This window comes from Thermobia domestica, chromosome 10 (assembly GCF_964235325.1).
Source record: "Thermobia domestica chromosome 10, izTheDome1.hap1.1, whole genome shotgun sequence".
NCBI classification, from domain to species: Eukaryota; Metazoa; Arthropoda; class Insecta; order Zygentoma; family Lepismatidae; genus Thermobia; species Thermobia domestica.
The window spans coordinates 257,878,410-257,899,697 of record NC_137463.1 but is presented as its reverse complement, the minus strand read 5'-3'; the positions used below and the strand labels follow the sequence as shown (position 1 = coordinate 257,899,697).

General features: G+C 36.8%; 1 protein-coding gene across 2 annotated transcripts in view; it reads right to left on the bottom strand.

The window, feature by feature from the left end:
* LOC145663168 (uncharacterized) overlaps nucleotides 1–21,288 on the bottom strand; it is a 272,264-nt gene that overhangs the window by 132,286 nt on the left and 118,690 nt on the right. For both annotated transcript variants that reach the window (XM_081729497.1, XM_081729496.1), the window contains one exon: nucleotides 6,780–6,867. In XM_081729497.1, the coding sequence (XP_081585623.1) occupies nucleotides 6,780–6,867 (88 nt within the window). The remainder of the gene's footprint in view (nucleotides 1–6,779; nucleotides 6,868–21,288) is intronic.

The following is a 21,288-nucleotide window of genomic DNA, read 5'->3' as shown; positions in this document are numbered from 1 at the left end:
ATATCCACTAAAAGAGAACACTGCATGAATTTTAATTGCAACGTAAAACTCTTAATACTGCCTTTGGTTACATCGTGGATATTCTTCAAATACTATTTTCATGGTAAGCTCTTAAAAGTCAATGTTTATCACAAAATTCCATGTTTTATTATTTTAAAGTGGTTTGAAAGAGATGGCGTAAAATTCAGGAAAAATATATAATCAAGGCAACACGCATATTTTTTTAACCATTGGTGCTTAAAGGGACATTTGGAGAGTTTAGGAAGCCGTAATTCATAAAAGACAACATCATTAAAGGTACAATAAGTTTTCAGTTTTTTTTTTAGATTTTCGTGCTGGAGCCTTCGTAGCTTGAGCCATAATTTTTTGGATTTTGTGAGTAATATTTTAAAGGCTTTTCATGTAATGTTCATACAATCAAATTCTTGTTAGACTGATATTTTGTGTATTCATATGTTTAATTTGTTATGTCTGTTACTGGCAAATATAAAACAATAATGAAAATACTACAGTAAAATTTTCCTTAACAGAGATCGTAACACACTAAAAATGTATGCATTATTATACAGAGTGTTTGAAAATGAATATGGAAGTTTTAAGGCATTTTGGTATTTATTACATATAACGTAGAATTATAAATAATACATCAAGTGAAAGAGCAACTCAAACAGTTTCTGTCATCAGTGTTCAATGTGAGCACCATTCGTTATATCGAGTCGATAGGAGAGTTTTCCCAAACCTTGATCAGTGTGTTTGGAGGAATTGTTCCAACACCTGCTTCAATCCTCTTTCTTAATTGTTGCAACAACTGGTTCAATCCTCCTCCTTAATTGTTGCAACACCTGCTTCAATCCTCTTTCTTAATTGTTGCAACACCTGCTTCAATCCTCTTTCTTAATTGTTGCAACAACTGCTTCAATCCTCCTCCTTAATTATTGCAACACCTGCTTCAATCCTCCTCCTTAATTGTTGCAACAACTGCTTCAATCCTCCTCCTTAATTGTTGCAACAACTGCTTTAATTCTCCTCCTTAATTGTTGCAACAACTGCTCCAATCCTCCTCCTTAATTGTTGCAACACCTGCTTCAATCCTCTTTTTTAAATTCGTCAATCTCCTTAAAATTCTAAACACAGACGTCACTGGCATTGCTGATTCATGCCTAGCCTTCCGAATTGATTTCTTACGGCTACACGTGAAAGACTTTCTCACTCGTTCAACACATTCTTCAGTCACTCTTGGTCTTCTCTTTGCACAGACAGCCGGTGTTTTCAAAGTGGTGATACCATCTACGGATGTTATCACTTGGTGGTTTGCAATCGAACTTAATACGGAAGTGACATTGCTTTGTAACTGCAGATTCAATGTTTGCAAAATGTAAAACACAAAGAGCTTTCTGCTCACTAGTCGCCATCTTTGATAGTAGCGCTTTCTAACGGCAGACAGAAGAAACACTACATGCACATGCGTGCGTACAAAACTGTTTGAGTGGCTTTTTAATTTGATATATTATTTATAATTGTAAGTTAATTGTAATAAACATTATAAAGCTTTAAAGCCTCGATATTCATTTTGAAGCACCCTGTAGAAGAATCCCTCGTTCTATGGACACGGCCAACCTTCATTTCCTTGTAATAAGTTCTTCATAAGGAATACTAACTACGCTCAGTTTATACTTATTTAGCACAGAAAATAATTTGAGCATTCTTTTTTTTTTCTTTTTAATTAACCAGTGATGCAGTGTAGTAATCAGAAAATCTCTTCCTCACAAAATATTTTTGTCATAAGTTAATAACATAATGTCTTGTCATAAGTCTTTGTCAAAAGTGACAAAAAAAAAAAAAAAAAAAAAAAGCTGGAGTCTAAACTTGAAATTATTATCCTGCATATTTTTAATTATTCTTCTGCATTTATTATTCTTATTATCCTGTATTATTTCAAATTATTATCCTGTCCACAAGAAACTGTTTTCTAACGGGAATCCTAGAAAATTTTGAAAGAGTTCTTACATTTACGTTTTAGTACAGTCAGTATTCGAAGTAAGGTGTTTTTAAACAGGGATGACATATACTTGAAAAGAAAATTACCAGACATGCAGTATATTATACAGAACATGCCTATGTAAACACATCCCCCAGCAATACTTATGTTTCTTTACAGTGGACTTTCCCCTGGACTCTTCGGTAATTCGAACAGTCAGTATGATATTTCGAGATTAGGCTACATTTATGTTTAAAAATGAAACGAAATCTTCCAATTTAACACTCTGCGATTATACTCTTTAGGCTAAGAAAGACGGATAATTAACACAAGTGAATGATAATGAAAGAATTGGTGGAATGAGAATATGGGAGGAAAGGGGAGTACCATGAGAAAACCCATGGACATGATGTTGTCCACCACAAACTTACTTGAACGAGGATCGAACCAAGGACCCCACATTCTTTAACACTGAGCCATCGTGACCCCCACATTCACCTTTAGATAATTAATGTACTTATTACATACTGCATAAGCTGAGTAACGCATTTTCGTAGCCTTTCTGTGATGGTCAAACCTTACGAAGAAAGTCACGTTCCATCAGTGTCCTTAATTCAGAGGTTTTATATATATATCTTTCAGTTTAACGTCCCACAATTATTCCGTTTATGCTAAAAAAAATAATAATAAGAAACGGATGATTAAGGCAAGTGAATGATGATGGATGAAATTTTGTGGCAGAAAATGGGAAAAATCCCGGGAAAACCAACGAACACGATGTTAGCCACCATAAACATACTTGGCCGGGGATCAAACAAAGAAATTACTATATTTATCGTAACTGTCGAGTGTAGGGTAGTAATGGAAGAAGAGTGTTGCTCAGAATTTGTAGCCGTACAGGAATCCTCATATACATATAAAGATTTACGACTACATAAAAGTTACAACAGGAAAAGTATTTTAATGTGATTTTGATTTCTGTGGCCCAAAAGTAGGTATACAATTCCGTACTAAACAGCTCATTGCATTTTATATAATTTCTTATTGTTATCCATCAGGTAGACTTAGTTTCTTTATTACTTTTTCTTAATGTCTTTTTACTTATATCTTAAGCTCGGAACAGCCGAAGCAAATAAACCCAAAAGCTAGAATGTTATACTTGATCAATGCAGGGGTGTATATTACTTGACCAGCGAACGAGTGCGAGCGGCCGGTTGTGGAACTAAAATACAAACAACAGTGTTTCTAACTGGATTACTTGTAAGTAATCTATCATAGTTATTTTTGTCGTGTTCGTAATAAACCACTTTATGCATATGTTCAAGTTAAGACAAACACAGTTTCAAAAGTTACAGAAATTATTTCCAGAACACTTGAAGGGACTGAAAAAAAAAGTACATACGCCCTGCATATTAAGTTGGCAATAACTTGCGAGTAAACTAATCTCAGTGTTGTATAAAGAAACACTAAGAACCCCGTAGCATTCGAGTGTAAGGAACTCCCACTTCTTCTATTAACAAAACCTGGAAGTTCATCTTCGTGAATCAAAGTTATATTTTGGCAACTGCTCTTTCATTGTTTAATGCAAGTTCTATTGTGTAGTTTTGAGATAAGACGTGTTCGAAACTGCGATTAAGTTGGACCATGTGATTTCTGATCGATTGTCTAAGCAGTGTCTTGAGTAACAAAATTATTTTGCATTGAGATCATTTTCGGATGTGCTGCAAAAGTCCGGTCAGACAGAAACTGATATTTCACCACCACACTCCTAACTACCTCCGAGGGAGACTTGGATCCGCCCCTGATTGAGATGGTAGATAAAGATAACTCTCTCTGATGTCTAATCTGTCATTATTTACTATGGTTTGGTAATTTAAAAAATCCAGTATTTCTGCCATATTTTGAAAACTTGATTTAAAAGAAATATACGCAGTGTTATATTGGAGGCGATAGGGGAGCGATTAAAGTTTAAAGTGGGGTGCCTGACAATTGAAGATTATTTGTCCTTCCAAGCAATTGAACTACAGCGAAATTCAGAAAAAAATGAATTACGTATTAAAAAAGGATCGCAAAATACATTTTCAGGGTAACTTTTACAGGCATTGTTATTATAAAATTAATGCTACTTCTGAAACTGAATAGAGTGAATAGATATGTATTTGAATAACAAAATCACTTGCACAAGTGTTTCAAAGTATCAAGTTTGAAGAACGAAGTTTGTCTTCCACTGTTATCTCATTGCCCAAAGATACCGGTGATGAAACAATTGACCGGAAATCACTCGGCCGCTTCTTACATCAATTCATGATGAAGAAGATGAGTGCAATGTTAGGTACCTAAGCTCAGTATTAGCAAAATAAGCCACCCAACCTCTTGCAATCACACCTAGCACATTTTAATACTTAAACTTGAAATAAAAATACAGCTGTTTAAAGATGATTCCCTTTGTCTTTGAATTTCATATGTAGACAACAATATAGAGCTTTTCAGATAGAGGAGGCGAGGGGCAGGTTTTGTTAAACAAGACCGTAAATCTGTATGTTTGAACCAGTGTGCGAATTGAAAAATTTTCCCAGGGGGGGATGAATTTCACCCATATGCGCACCCAGTCCTCTCTCTCTCTCTCTCTCTCTCTCACACACACACACACACACACACACACACACATATATATATATATATATATATATATATATATATATACTAACAAGTACAAAACAGTTGAGATGTGAGATCTTTCATAAATTTTCACTCAAGCAATATTTAGGTTAGCTACGCAAAGTAAGAATTGTTCCCTTTTTCTATCTTATCTTTATGTCCAGTTAAAAATACTCCAGAGGGGGAAACAGTTATCCCTGCCAGGGATAAAAATTTTCTTCTCCAGGGTGGGAAAGATTTTTGTCAGGGGGGGAAATCCCTGGCATCCCCCCGCCAATTCGCACCCTGGTTTGAACTATATATGCAACTTGTGCTTACGGGCTAAACTCAGTTCTCTGAAGTCAATCGACAAATGATTATATATTACAGATACAAAGATAACACTAGGCTCCCAAGTTTTAAAATTATATTGTGTATGAAAATAGACAGTAGAATTAATTCTTTGCCACCTGACACCTAGAGTCTGAAAGTAATTTAGAGGGAGTTCAAGAGTAATTTCTGTACTCATAAATAAAAGTTGTGAATTTATTATGTGTTGAAGCAATAATACTTATGCTTACATTATGATACTTACGCTGATGTTGTATCAATACTTTTATTCCACATTTACCAAAAGACTGGATTACGATAATAATCCTAAAAGAAAGATGCACTGTAATCAGATTTTACAAGTCAATCCCGAAAGGCAAGCTATCGAATCCCATAGCCCTTTGAAAAATGAAGGAAACATTTCTTTTTCACCTCCTTTTCCCCCCAAAGGGTTTACATTCATCGAAAAATGAAATGAAATTTCTTTAGTTTAACGTCCCATGATTATGCTCTTTATGCTAGAGGAGACAGATGATTAATGAAAGTGAAAGATTATAAAATTAATTTTTGAGCTCTCACTGGGATTTCAACCCAGAACCACGCACAACAATAGACCAACGGAGAGGACTTCCACAGTTCTCGAGTGGAAAGGTATTGAAATTCTTCCTTGGCTAAAACTCGAGAAAATAATTTATTTTTCAACCGATAAATATACATTCAAAACAAACAAGCATCGCGAGCCTTAACTTGATTTAAGCTTACAGTGACAAGGTATTGCGCAAAACTCGAAGCTATCAACCCTTAATTAATCTTTAGTCATTGGCATCGTTATTCCTGCGTTTTCAGGTTGCTCCTGTCTTATAATGAAATCAAATAAAACGAATCAATTTTTCTACTTAATACATGGTAGAAACTCACTTGCGTATTACTGTATGTTGTTCTTAAATTGTTAATTTCCATGCATATGTCATTATCCACAATAGATTTGCATTACTGCAGGAATAACCATTCTTGCATTCAATAACAACTGTATAATTTATGGCGTTCTTTATTAAGCGAAACAGATTAGGCTACTTATAACATGTAAACTGCAACTTTTAGAAATCGTTGGATACACTGCAGAGTGACGCTCTCCACTCCCCTGTCCCACTGCGCTTACCTAGAAACTGATGTAAACACAACAGCAGCACCCTTTGCTAAAAACCGCACTAATATCCTGGTCAAGTAATACCTACTTTTGGGCCACTCTGTATATTAGAGGAACAAGTCGTTTCTTTTCAACTTTTCGAATGATAGTTTATTAATTTAACTCAATATAGTATTACACTCTTCCAGATTTTCTTGAATGTTTTCCATCTATAACTGCATCCGGATATTCTATATCTCCTCTCTGTTTCTATAGTGTCGTAAGGAGAAAAACCGACGACAGCCCCAATCTTCCACGACACTTTTCGCACCTAATTGGCTACTACTTGTATAGCCCATAGAACTTAAATTTAAAAAAAAAGAAAAAAAGAAAAAGAAAGAAAGAAAAAGCACGTATGTATATTCTTTGTCTGAGGTTGCACAAGACTACAACAATCATAAACGTAGAAATAATTCATTTCACCAAGGATTGGTTTTAAGAGCATTAATTATTTTTTTCTTTTAGAGAAAACTTGTTACTTCAATTATATATAAGCCAAAAATTAATGAATCATTAACTTCCTTTACTATTCGTATTAAAAAAATAAGTCAATTTTGCTTTAAAAATGGTCTTGTGAAGTATATTTAGTAGCTACCTCAGGGTTTAATTGTAGAACATATCTTATATATTTGTAATGTAAGCACTTACCATCCGAATCGCTGGCACCCAATCTTCTTTGAAGATCACTAATCTTATCTAGAGCGATTTGAAGTAAAGCTCGTTCATCGTGCTCCACCTGTGGAAGAAAATAAATTATGTTATAACTGCTGAAATAATTAGTCAATGACGCAAACACATACGGTATTCATGCAGTTTGTAAAAGTAAAAATTGTGTAATTGACGACACGCGAGCGACACACAGACCCACCACATCTTTTTCTATGTCCTTGTTTGTACCTGCGAGTACTCGTAATTTATTCCGTTCGCTTACAAAATAAAGAAATAAAAATAAAATAAATGTGCAAACTTCCACTCGTGCTAATATTTAGATATTAGAATAAATATATATATATATATATATATATATATATATTTGATGATGTTATGTTCATTTAGATATTAGAATGATATGTATTTACTAGAATCAACGGAGTAGCCTGTAATGCAACTCCGAGATAGTGACGAGATAGTGTCGTGGGCAACGACCTGTACACCAGCTAACTGCAACTGATATAATCCCCAGTCGTGGATTAACGTGCTTTTAATAGCAAGTTCTATTCTTCATAACCTAGGTATTGGATATGGATGAAAAATAAAGCAAAAAGATATTTATTTCATTTAATTAAGGAAATAAACAGCTAGTGAAAATAAATACGCTACAAATGAATATGTGAAGGCCACTGAGGAAAATCAGCAACGATGAAAAATAAAGTAGTGGTGATAATGACGAGCCTTATGGGACACCGGATATACGGAAGGTAGAATAGAATTACTGATCATTGATGGGCTGTAAACCATTGGATTGACAATAAAATTATATATGATGTAGGTAGTATAGCTGGAAGTTTAAGACCAATAAACTTATGAATAGGAGTGAGATGTTAAATTTTGTCAAATGCCTTCTTTAAGTCGAATAAAATCGAATAAAATATTCAATCTGTTGAGAAGTTTGTACGGAGAGGAAGTTGTAAATAGCTGCCAGAAGAGTAAACAGAACATGAAGTCTTTCTTTAGGTCTTTGAGAAAATATTCGTAAGAAAAAATACAGGGTATTTCCAAATTAATATTGGGGTTTTAAGACTTTGTAATATTTATTATATTGAACGTACAATTATGAATAATATCTACATCAAATGAAAGAGGAACTCAAACAGTTTTTGCTATAAGTGTTAAATGTGATCACCACTTGTCAGACGGCACACATCGAGTAGATAGACGAGTTCTTCCCAACCTTGATCAGTGTGTTTGGAATAATTGTTGCAACAACTGCTTCTATCCACTTAAGTCGGGTAGTTCAGCTGGTAGCGGAGGCACACACATTATCCTTTATGAATCCCCAAAGGTAAAAATCTCATGGCGTTAGATCTAGCGAACGTGGAGGCCATGCGAAACAAGCTCTGTCATTCGGTCCCTTGCGGCCAAATTCAGCGGTCGGGTACAACGTCCTTAAACCAATCGCATACTTCGTTATGCCAGTGAGATGGCGCTCTATCTTGCTGCCAAATAAACTTCTCTGATTTACCTTCTTCCAATTGAGGAAAGAACCATAGTTGTAGCGCATCAAGATAAGAATCACCAGTTACAGTTGCGTCACCGCTTTCTACTCCTTAGTCGCCATCTTTGCTACTAGCGTTTTGTAACGGCAGACGGAGGAAACAGTGCATGTGCATGCGTGCGTACAAATCTATTTGAGCTGATCTTTCATTTCATTTATTATTTATAATTTTATGTAATAAATACTACAAAGGCTTAAAACCCCGATATTCATTATGAAACTTCCGTATTTATTGTTCATAATGTGTTCTCCCACAACAAAAATGTTTTAAAGAGTATTTTGTTTTTCAGAAGAGAATATGAGAAGGTGAAGAAAGTCAAATCCACGTTGATGAAAAGTTGTGGAGATGTTTCAGATTTGGTTGTGTGAGAATATGACGTAAGAAGATGTATGGGAAGTTGTTTTGCCGGGAAAAGGAGTTGTTGTAGAATGGCTCATGGTGAAAGAAATAAATATTCTCGAGTAAAAACATCAACTGGTCTATGTCTGTATCGTCTACGTGTTAATTGGCATTCAAAGAAGTGTTCTGTATGCCTCAGGGGACAACTATTGTAATTATGGATGTTGATTTGGAAGTAGATTTGAATTTACAACAGTAGCTTCAAGCAGAAAGTTTGTCTTCACAAGTCGGACAATTTGATGCATATTAGACTAAGACGTTTTCGATTTGGCTTTGCTTAGTAGTATCACATGTTACGTTCTTGCTGTTCACTGTTGACACACTGTTATACTTCTGACACTTTTGGCACCAGTGAGTGTTCTACTCGATGTTTGCTTTTATTTAAATTTCTGTTTGGAATTCTGCTATCACATTCATATCATCTGCAAAGTAAGTGCACTAAATTCTCAAACAACCGTCACCCACATGTAAATCCATCTTAACTATTGCTATAAATACATACCCTCAATGATACTGCGGAGAGACAACAGCTTTTCTGAAATCCTTTTCCCATTATAGTTGCCTCTATCATTCCTTGACATATTCCACAACTCTAACACATTCGTTCATATGTAAGTTTTTCTTATGAGCCTTCGATCTTTCCACTGTAACCTAACCATCATTACCATTTGTATGGAGATACTCCAGTTCATCCGGTCAAAATGCTTTTCTGAGCAATTTTCTCTTCTAACACCAAGCTGTTTTTCCTTAACTTCCTAATTTATTATGACATGTAGTCTCCAAAGGTGTACAGGAATAATTTGTCTGTAGTCAGTACACCTTAACTTTTGCTTAGTCTTGCCACTGAGGTTTTACGCTATCATCTGTCGTCAATAAACGAGGTAGTCACGTGGAATACTACACTCTTTCCTGATATAAAACTTTGTCAAAGATTTCCATCTATTAGCAAATTATTATGTTTACGACTGATAAATAAAATAAAAAGAAAATCTAATCAAAGCGAATAGTTATTATTAAGTACCAGAATACTCGTTCTTCGCACGGGCAGAATACGTTTCATTTTGGAATAAAGGGCTGAATTTGGATTTAAACGGCATCGAAATTGTCACCGTTTGTCTCAGCTTCTCCGAAAACAATGGATTGGACACTAATATCTATAATTTTCAATCGCTTTTATATACCTCGCCCTCCCCCAAGTTGCGTGACTGAATTTGAATTTAAACTGCATCAGAAGTGTCACTGTTCATCTCAGGGACTTCGAAAACTATGAATTTGACAGTAATATCAGTCATTTTAGATCATTTTTAGATATTTCCCTCCGCCCCTTCCCCAAAGTTGGACCGTCAAAATGAAATGATAAAAAAACATCCCATGCCGGAACCTCATCTATGGGGCAAATTTGATCGAGATTTGTCGGGTGGTTCAAGAGTTATTAAGTTGTATTTATTTTTATATATCTCTAACTCCTCACCCTCTCCTAAGTTCTACCGTCAAAGTGAAATGATAAAAACTATGTCAAGCCCGAACTCGTCTATGTTGAAAATTTGATCGAGATTGGTTGGGTAGTTCAAAAGGTACGACGTCATAAACATTGTGACTTTCATTTTTATATACGGTGCAAATTTTCCTAAGGATTAGATCGTTGATAATCTCTGTAATCTATGACTTATTAATGAGGAGCAGAAAGTGTTGAAATTGTGCAAATTTTCACCCCCACGTTACCAACAACAGGATTCAGGAAATTATGTGAAATTTTGCACCGAAGGAAAATGTATTAACGCTATTCTTTAGTGAGATATACTTATCATAAACATTAAAATAGGGCCTAGACACACATTTTAGCAAAGTGTAGGCCCAATTGACTGACATAGATACCATATAACATTACATTACTTAACAAAATATAGAAGCAACTTAATGACATAAATATTACTAGAGCCTTACATCTTTAAACAAAATAAATTAAATATGCTAGTCTTGTTGACTAGCATAAATACTAATATAGGTATACATTACTTACTAAAATATAGGTCAAGCTAGACTACTAAAAATACTTATGTAGGCTTTGCATCACTTAACTAGGCATAGGCCTACATATACACAAAAATTATGTACTACAGTAAATTGCCACCAATTTGAGCCTTTTTTCTTTCTTGGCGAAAGAAACGATACTCAAATTAATACACAAGGCCTCCCATTAATACACAAGGTACACCTTTATCTGTTTTTGAAATGAAATGAAATTTTTGAGGTTTACGTCCCACGGTTATGCCGGTTAGGCTAAAGGAAACGGTGATGATGAGAGATGAATGAAATGGTGGAATGAAGAAAGTGGGAGGAAACGGGAGAACCCCGGGAAAACCCACGCACACGGTGTTTGTCCACCACAAAGTGCACTTGGTGGGAGCAGGGTTTGAACCCGAGACCCCTAGCACCAGAGGTGAACGCTCTACCACTGAGCCACCGCGGCCCCCCTTTTTTTCTGTTTTTGTCAATATAAATTTTACCCTGAAAGTTTCACTAATGTTTCTCCAGTTTATTGACTCCCAGGGGCGGATCCAGGACCGACTTCTGGGGGGCGATGAGTTGTCATACTGCTACTTTTAAGGGCTCCAAACTTTGGGATGGGTTTTATTTATATACATAAAATAAGAAAGCTTTCTCTTCTGGGAGGCAATCGCCCCGATCGCCCCCCTGGATCCGCCCCTGTTGACTCCTATTATATGTTAGACGCCCATGCACACATATAATAACGATAACTGAAAATGATATTGTCATCCATTACTTTGTATCTTTTTCCCTAAAATGACTTGCGTTTTGGTGACTGTTTTTTAATAGTCGATATGCTTGTGGTAATGATGGCAACGTTGCACAACATTTTTTTTGCGCAATTTCTAATTTTGTTCCCAGCTCATTAAGGCTTTATCTGTGTTAACAGATAAGGGAGTGAAAGTTTGCGCAATTTCAGTGCACCCTTTATATACATAGATTATATATTATTGTGTTACACCTTCGACAATATATGATTAACACAGATTAGTAATAAAAAGTGTTTGGTTTAGTCAGATTTTAACTTTATCTGTTACGAGTGGTTCATCATCAACTAGAAGGAGCACCGTTTTGAGTGTAAATAGTATTCTTTATTCTTATTTTGTATCTGATAACGAAAGTTCTATTTTTATCGGCCTAAACTGATCGACGAGTTATTTAACATCATTTGCCTTCGTATGAATTCATGGAAATTAATTGTCTTTTGCATGCTATGTCTACAACGTGGCAACATCGCGAATCGTCTGCTACTTGATTGGCAGGAACAAGTAGTATCTGGAATGAGGACACTTTATGATTTTCAAAGTGGTAACAGCAGAGGGACAATTCTATACAGCTACACGAAAAGATATTTGGTCAAGTTAATCTGGTGACCAGGCCACAGAGGTGGCTGAACAGATTTAGCTGTAAATAATGAATCAAAAGTAGAAATTTCTGACTTTTATAATTAAATTCAGCTACCAGTGATCTCAACGCATGATAAGAACAGTAACGTCACATTAAGAATATCAGTAGCAGGTGCATTTCGAAGAAGTGGCAACAGAATATACTGGATAAAAAGTATATAAGCTAGCCAGACGTTTGGAAACGAAAAAGAAAAAAATCCAGCCAGAAATACGATCCTATCTGTTAAAAAAATAAGAAAATGCGGTCAGAAAAGCCAAGAAAGGGTTTCCTTTTTTCTGTATAATTAGATGGTTTTAACAATATTTTTTTTTTCTTATTTCGAAGACCGTAAAAATGAAGGTTAAATGGAATGAGTGTTGGTGGATACGTGAATATCCAATATTTTGACCAGAGGAAACCGTTCTTCCAGGAAACCGTCTGCAACAATTATCTCCCTGCAACTTCCAGAAGAAAATCCTCAGCATACTTAATGAAGCCTATTCTGAAATCGACGCGGCATGATTAGTACAAGCGTTGTAATCTACCGGTTTCCCCGCAGTATGCCACTTGTTACTTTTATACGTATGTAAACGTAACAACTAATTTCCAAGTTTCTTTCGAAAGAAGAAGAAAATTCAAAATTAATCATGTGGGATAGACATATCCTCTTAAAGAAGCAATCTGTTAAAATGGCAAAACTCGGGAGCCTAGCTTGCGAGATCCAGTTCAATAACTGAGCACGAGCCCATCTTTCAGTTTAAGATTCCACAATTATGCCCTTTAGGCTAATGGACACGATAAGGAAAGTGAATTATAATTCAATATTTGGTGGAATGAGAATGTGGGAAAAACAGTAGTACCCCGAGAAAACCCACGGACACGATGTTGTCCACCACAAACTTACTTGGTCGGGAATCGAACAAGAGATCATCTCACGTGCCAGAGATAAACACTTTACTACTGTGCCACCGTGTCCCCGGTAGAGGTCTACACGGGCCCGGCCCGGCCCGTGAATTTATAACATAAGGTCCGACTCGAGTCCAAAATATGTTTTAGCCTTTAGACCTGAGCCCGTCCCGTGTTCATTTGATAATCAAATAAGCTCTTAATAAATAAGCCCGAATTACAGAAGCTTAATAATTAATTCAAAATTGTTTTCTTATTTACGACAATTAGGTTTAATTTTACATTTTAAAAGCTCACATGATTCAGAGAGAATAACGAAATAAAGGTTATTGTTTATACTTACTAACTATATCAGTTATCTAAAGAAAATGATCATGTATATAAATTCCGTCTCCCTTAGCCTCGGACCATGCCTCCCTTAGCCACGTGGGACGTTAAACTTAATATTTCATTTCATTTTCTTTACATAAATCCTCATGAAATGGAAACATGAAATACTTCAAATATTTAAAACAAAATATCAATGTGTGTAAATTCTTATGCAAATGAATGTGTACTGAACTCACTTAGATAGTCCTCAAAGCAATCATTATCGATTGCTGTGAAGAAAAAGAATAGAATCCACAATCTGGCTACTCAAACTTTCACTCACAGATAAGTTAAGCATGTTTATTTCTGTTACTTTTAGTTTCTCTCTCCACTACACAGTTAGTTTTACTCTCAATTGTATATACAATGATAATCAGATTTTTAGTGTGGGCTCTAAAGTTACAAATTTAGATGCGCTTCAGAATGTTCTCCAGAAAGAACGGTCCAATAAATATCGTTGTACAGTATTTACAAAGATAGGCGAGAAAAAGCCCGAGAAATATGGTTGCATATATACAAATTTACAGCCCGAGCCCGAAGTGATATTTGCTTTGTAGGCCCGAGCCGTGCAAACCCCTAGCCCCCGGGGGACAAATGTAGGGTCAGTCAGAGACATTTTGGGGGTAACATTTTTTTATATGCTGAAAATAATGATCATATTACTTGAGGTAAGTACAATACATCTAGGAATGCGCACAACACAAGATTTGTGGCTATCTCGTCTCGAAAATGGGCTGTAAAAGTGATGTCTCGACTCGAAAAATGTATATTTCTCTATTGGAAGAGAAGTGTCTTGGCTCGAATTTTGACAGAAAAATCCTGTCTCGACTCGTCGGGTGCGCATCTCGAAATACAGCATGTCTGGGGGCAGTCAGGGGGGGAGGACAATGATACCAGGGGCGCCTGTCCCCTTTCTCTCTTCTAGCGTCGTCACTTGAATTGTAACATCAAAAATTTTACGAGTGGGGCTCAGTGCTAGAGCGCTTACCTCTGGTGCATGAGTCTCTGATTCGATCCTCGACCAGAGCTCCTTCGTGGCTAAGCGGTTAGCGTACGCGCCTTTGGCGTGGGAGACCCGGGTTCGATTCCCGGCGGGAGCTCATGTGGTTCGGATTCCACGTTAATCAGTAGGTCCACGTCTCATATAGCCTCGCTGCTGAAAGGGACGCAAAACTAAAATCAATCAATCAATCAATCGATCCTCGACCAAGTAAGTTTGTGGTGGACAACACTATGCTAGTGAGTTTTCGCGGCCCGAAAACTCCCGTTTCCTCCCACTTTCTCATTCCACCAATTATTCCATCATCACCGACTTGCTTTAATCATCGTGTCCCTTAGCCAAAAGGGCATAATCGTGGGACGTTAAAATCAAAGATTTCATTTCTTTTCATTTCATTTTATGTGTGTGTGATTTCCTTCAAGAGCCTCCTCTGACATGCCCTCTTCACGAAAAATATGTGCATAACATACTAAGTTAAAAGATGCACGCACACACACATACACACACAAAAAAAAAATCGAATGATTTAATAGCAATTTGAAGCAATGGTTCTTGAAAAATGAGGGCATTTGTTTCCAGTAGGAGGGTAAAAACAGAACAACGCTCTGCGAAACTCGAAAAAAAGTAGATGAAAAAAAAAAAAAAACAAAAGAACAAAACCGGAATAATGAGAAGCTGTTCTAAGTCGTTAATTGCATATTCGTTGAGAATCATTTTTAGAAACCTCAGTTGATGAACATTTGTGAACAGCAAAGGTCAAATGTCAAGTAGGTGCCATCAACAGTGTAGCTATCCTCACAGTACAATTACTATTTTTTACTGCAGAACAAACTCAGTTGGTATACAGCTGCAATAAATTCAATTTTGAACGGAGAAATATGGCCCCACGTAGCGTAGTCGCTAATGATCTGGTCTTTGATGAAAGTGGTCCTGGATTCGATTTCCGCTGAGATCGTCGAAAAGATGTAACAGCTATTTCAGGCCAGTCATTCTGAATGAGGTTTTTTTTCTGGGCTTTCCTCATTCACACCAGAAAGTTCCAGGATGGTACCTAACATATTCCCAGGATGCTTCCTTCCTTCCCCATTCCCTTCTTCCTCTTCAATTCCCCGGGCAGTGTGATCGCGAGGGACGCCATTGTTCATATGTGTGACGGGATAACTCGGTCAAAGATGCTGGAAGCCCAGAAATCTAATCCCTAATTCAGGGGTGCCCACAAGGGGGGGTTATGACGCAAACTGCGTCATTGAAATGTTTGGGGGGGTTAAAATCTATATAAATATGTTTGAGGGGTTGTAAAAATTAATCTTAAAGATTTTTTTTCATGGGAGAACACCTATGTATAGACAATTGCGGGAGGGTGCGTCATGGACCTAAGGGGGGGTGGGCACCACTGCCTAATTCCTTGAACGAACAAAAGTATATATACTAAATGTCACAAGTAGATATTTAGTAACTGCTATTTAGATATATGGTTTTCTTCTTATTTAAACAGACTTTAAGAGTCTTCATCCTGGCGAAATTAAAATACCGCTAATTTTACAGTAATTATGTGATATCTCCAAATAGATAAAATATAATCGAAATGTGGAACAAGAGCGCCCTAGACAATATTATTTTACATGAGAAACCGTTATCACGACTCACTTATCTGCTTTCGATTTCGAGCCATTTTGAAAATCGGCATTTATTTTCGCGTTTCTAAACAGCTGAACACGGAAAGTCACTAGGTGACTTGAGATAACGGTACCTCACGCAAAATAATATTGTCTAGGGCGCTCTTGTTTCATATTTCAATTATCTTTTATCTATTTGAAGATATCACATAATTACTGTAAAATTAGAAGTATTTTAATTTCGCCGGGTGGGCTTTCCCCAATTCACCCACTCTTTCATCATACCAATTCTTTCATTACGTTATATTAGCAGAATACTCGTTCTTCGCACGGGGAAAATTAGTTTCATTTTGAACATGAATGGTTGAATTAGGGTTTAAACGGCATCGGAAGTGTCACTGTCCGTCTCAGCGATTCCGGAAATTATGGATTCGACACTAATATTGATAATTTTCAGTCATATATATGTATATGACTGAAAATGATATATATCCCTCTCTTCCACATTGTATCGTCATACTGAAATGATAGAAACAATCCCAGATCCAAACCTGATCTACGCTGAAAATTTGATCGAGATCGGTCGGGTGGTTCAAGAGTTATTGGGTTATTAAGTCACAAACACAGTCACTTCAATTTTATATATTAGATTAGATTTGAAATTATTCTTGCTGTTGACTCGCCCAGTTCAGTACTTGTACTATTTTAACATAGTGTACTGAGAAAAAAATGTAGGTGGCGTACTTAAAAAGATAGGTTACATGCGTAATTCCTGTAGTTTTTCGGACTTGACGTACAGTAGACGTATAACTGAAAACGCATGTTTTATAATTCTTTCTGTATAAGTGTTCCGTCTATACGTACTTTCCGTATGAAATAATGTAGGCGGTCAGGATCTCACATACAAATGGACGTATATAACATATAGCTGACGAAGGTTACATAAGTATATGCACTGGCGGATCCAAGGGGGGCTATAGCCCCTTTGACGCTCAGGTATACACTGGATAAAATGGGCTTCAATCCCGCTTTACACTGGATAAAACGGCAAAATATGGTTTAGCCCTTCCCTTGATCATATCCTGGATCAGCCCCTGAGTATATGCATGTGATATAGATGTCAGACATCCTACAACGGCATGATGTAAGGACAGTGCCTATATAGCATACGGCATGATATAACATCTAAGGGCAGTGACTATGTAGCATACGGATAACGTATGCTCCGTACTGCTTTCTATAGTAAGCAAGAGGATTCCGTATATTTGTACAATATACCGCTGTCCGGAGAACGGATTTTTCTCTGTGTGGATAGTAAAATGAAATCTTTCAGTTTAATGTTCCAGTTTTATGCCCGTAAGGCAAATGAATGAAGATAGATGAATTGATGGGAGGAAATAACAGTCCACTACAAACTTACTTGGCCTGGAATTGAATCAGGGACCCCACTATAATGGAAAGTAATACAAAATATACATAAAAGAACAAGCCCTATCAATAGGCTTTAATATCAGTGTGTAACTTTAAATTGGAGTGATATGAACATAGCTATTTATTGCCTTGAGAATGTAGCGTGAAGTATGTTTTAGGTTTTTTCTTCTTTATCTTAAGAAATCTACCGCTGAAAATAATCACTTGCTAGTGAAGGCGTACAGAGAGAACACTCTATCTGAAACAACTTGCAGAGAGTTGTTTAAAAGATTGAAAGACACCGATTTTTACGTGACTGACAAAGAGTGTTCTGATTCACCAAAACAGTTTAAATGTGGAGAATTAGAAGCATTACTGAAAGTAAAATCATCTCAGACGCTGAAAATGTCAACGCATCAAGTAATGGGAATGATCAAAAAATTAGGAAACTGGGTACCGCATGAATTGACAGAAAAGAAAAACGGAAGTTTGATCACTGAGGGGCGTCATCCCTCTTACGTGACGAGCTAACATGGCATTAGCTGCAAAAAGACCAGAAATCTTACCTAACCTAAGAAAATCATTAAAATAATATTTTTAAAAAGGTAAGTTTTAAAAACTATGCTAAGTAAGGTAAACTACTTTTACCAAACCTAAACTTAACTATCCATAACTAATGTAAAGCAATATAACTCGGACCACTAGGAACTAGACCAGCGGGATTGTTCCCATTCTTAGTAAATCACACAGAGTAAACAAGGAGCGGAGTGAACATAAAACATAAAGTTGAAAATTACAGAAGTAACAGACAAATCAGAACACGGATGGCGTGGTCGATGGTTTTGACCAAGGATCTTATAAAATAGAGGATCTGCCCTTACAACAAAATCTGAAGCCATACGTCACAGTTTCGCCACCCCTAATCTGCCCACTCCGCCCAATAGGATCGCTATGTTTTGAGCCAACAATCATGGCGGAAACGAAAGTAGCCAATCAGACGATGTCGGAAACGAGAGTAGCCAATCAGACGTGTCGATGCTCGGTTGTTTTTTGGCTTCATCGATTTAATAGGATGACTATACATATGGGCAGATCCTCTATTTATAACATCCTTGGTTTTGACATACCAGTACTACTAATGGGACTATGTTTACTAGTGCACTGTCACTAGTGACAGCGATATCGGTCTCGTAGTGCATGGGAAGCGGCTTTCATGGTCTCTCTGCAAGTTATGAAACTTCATTTATATAGAGAAATTACATTTTCTTTCTTTTCTTTTCTTTCTTTTTTCTTTTTCTTTTTCTTTTTTTTCTTTTTCTTTTTTTTTGTTCTCCAGTAGTGCAAATTTGAGCTTCCCACGACTGTTTCCAACACTCGTTCTATTGTCATCGGGTTTAAGTATATAGTTAAAATGCATGAAATTTAAATTGGAAGAATTGACAAACAAACAAACAAAAAGATAACATAATAAAACATTGTAATAAATGCCATGCATGCGGAAAGCCTAGAGATCCATTGAATTAATAAAACCGTTCCTTAACTTATGAGTTGAGTTGATTTTGAACTGAATGTCCCTTTCAGCAGCGATGCTATATGATACGGGACTTACTGATTAATGTAGAGTCCGAACCATATGAGCTCCCGCCGAGAATAGAACCCGGTTCTCCCACGCCAAAGGTGCGTACTTTAACCGCTTAGCCAGGAAAGAGCTCCTTCCTTAACATATGAAAAATTGAAAGATATGTGGGTTACCTCTAGTAAAAATGCCAATTAGGGACACCTACAGGAATTTTTCTAAGAGAGGAAGGGCGAAAGATCGATTTCAAAGGGGCACAAAAGTACCAACACACAACCGCAGTCGCGAACATACACACTTTGATGTCTGCGTGCACGTAATGAAATAAAAATTCTTCTTCATTACAGTAAATATATACTATTGTTACACGGAGAAAAATGCATAATCCAGTCGGCATGTAAATGCTGTTTTTACCAGGTTACGCGCGTCACCACATTAAGTAATGTTGTTTCATCAGTAGTACGATCTACACCACCGTCCAGCGAAAATTTTGTATTGTGGAACCACCATTTCAAATCTAGAATTAACACCATACCCATTCCGACTGTGGTAACTTAGGTATATAATGTTGTTACTACCTTCCTACGAGTGTCCCCTCTTGGTTCTTTCTAAATCTGTAACTCCCTACCTTACGAGTGTAATAGTATTTAACACGAAATCAATCATGTGAATAAAATTATCCAATCACAGGGAGTCTAGTTCGACACCGAACTCCAGACTTGGCATGGTGTTCCCATCTGCTGTACTTTTATACATTAAATTACATTACTTAGAAGCGCACCCGCGTAAATACGATGTATCCACACGGAAATCCTAGTTTTTTTTCTCAGTGTATACATACAATAACTACAAAAAAATGTATAGCTACTTATTAACTACAATAAATAGCACTATAGTATTTAAGATAAATATATTAAGTACTATGATATCTAAGACCAAATTAGTATGTTTTAACATGTATTTATAGACACACAGAGAAAGGATTTAGGATTTAGATTTCTGGGCTTTCGGCACCTAAGGCCATTTAGCCCTTTACGTTTTGAGGGATGACGTCCCTCGGCGAGCACACTATCCGGGGAAAGGATAGAGGAAGGAAGGAAGCGGCCTGGGACCTATACATTAGGTATCACCCCGGCATTTGCCTGGTATGAATGAGGAAAACCCAGAAAAATCTCATTCAGAGTGGCTGGCCTGAAAAAGCGCTGTACACTTTTTCGACCGTGTGCCCCCACCGGGAATCGAACCCGGGAACACACAGAGAAAGAAACGTAAGTGGTGTAAAAGCATAGGATAAATGTGTAAATCCTGTAGCTTTTGGACTTAACGCACAGCAAACGTATAACTGCACTGAGAAAAATCCATTATCCGGACAGCGGTATATTGTACAAATACAAGGATTCGTTATGTTTACTAAGGAAATCTGTACGGAGCGTACTTTATCCATATACTACACAGGTACTGCCTTTTACCCGCTTAGATATTACATCATTTCGCTGCAGGATGTCTGACATCTAACAATCTTCTGTATTTTACATACATATACGTATGTTAAGTACTTCAGTTATACGTTATATACGTCCATCTGTACGTGAGATCCAGACCACCTATAGACACTCTTTCTTTCGCCATGGCTGACGTCATTGAACTAGCGTCTTTTGCTTGCGAAACGAGGTTGTTACAATCGGAAAAGAAGAGAGGAAGGAAACAAAACCTGGGTAAGTGCACTAGTTAACTATTACTTTAGTTAAATATTCCAATTCTTTTAGTGTAACTTGCTTTAGTATAGTACTAAGTAAGTAATATAGTTTATGACTACAACTCGTTAATGATTGAGGAGAATGGAATGGGTGAATCTGAATTTTGAGAAATCTTTGAATATTAATGTTTTGAAACATTTTACGTTACAAGGGAGCAAAATGAATGTTATGTGTTTATTCATTCCGTTTTATATGTGACGATTTATTACGTGGTGCAGAGTTACTACAGGACTGCTTAACATAATTGCTAAGAAACCGTTTTCAGCGCGAAAATTCCCTTGTGTAGTGAAGATTTAGGCTTTAGGTCTCTGGGCTTTCGGCATCAATGGCCTTGTTAGCCCGTCACATATGAGGGATGACGTCCCTCGATGAGCACACTATCCGGGTAAAGGAAGGGAAGAAAGGATTGGGGAAGGAAGAAAACGGCCTGGGACCTATATGTTAGGTACCACTCCGGCATTTTCCTGCTGTGA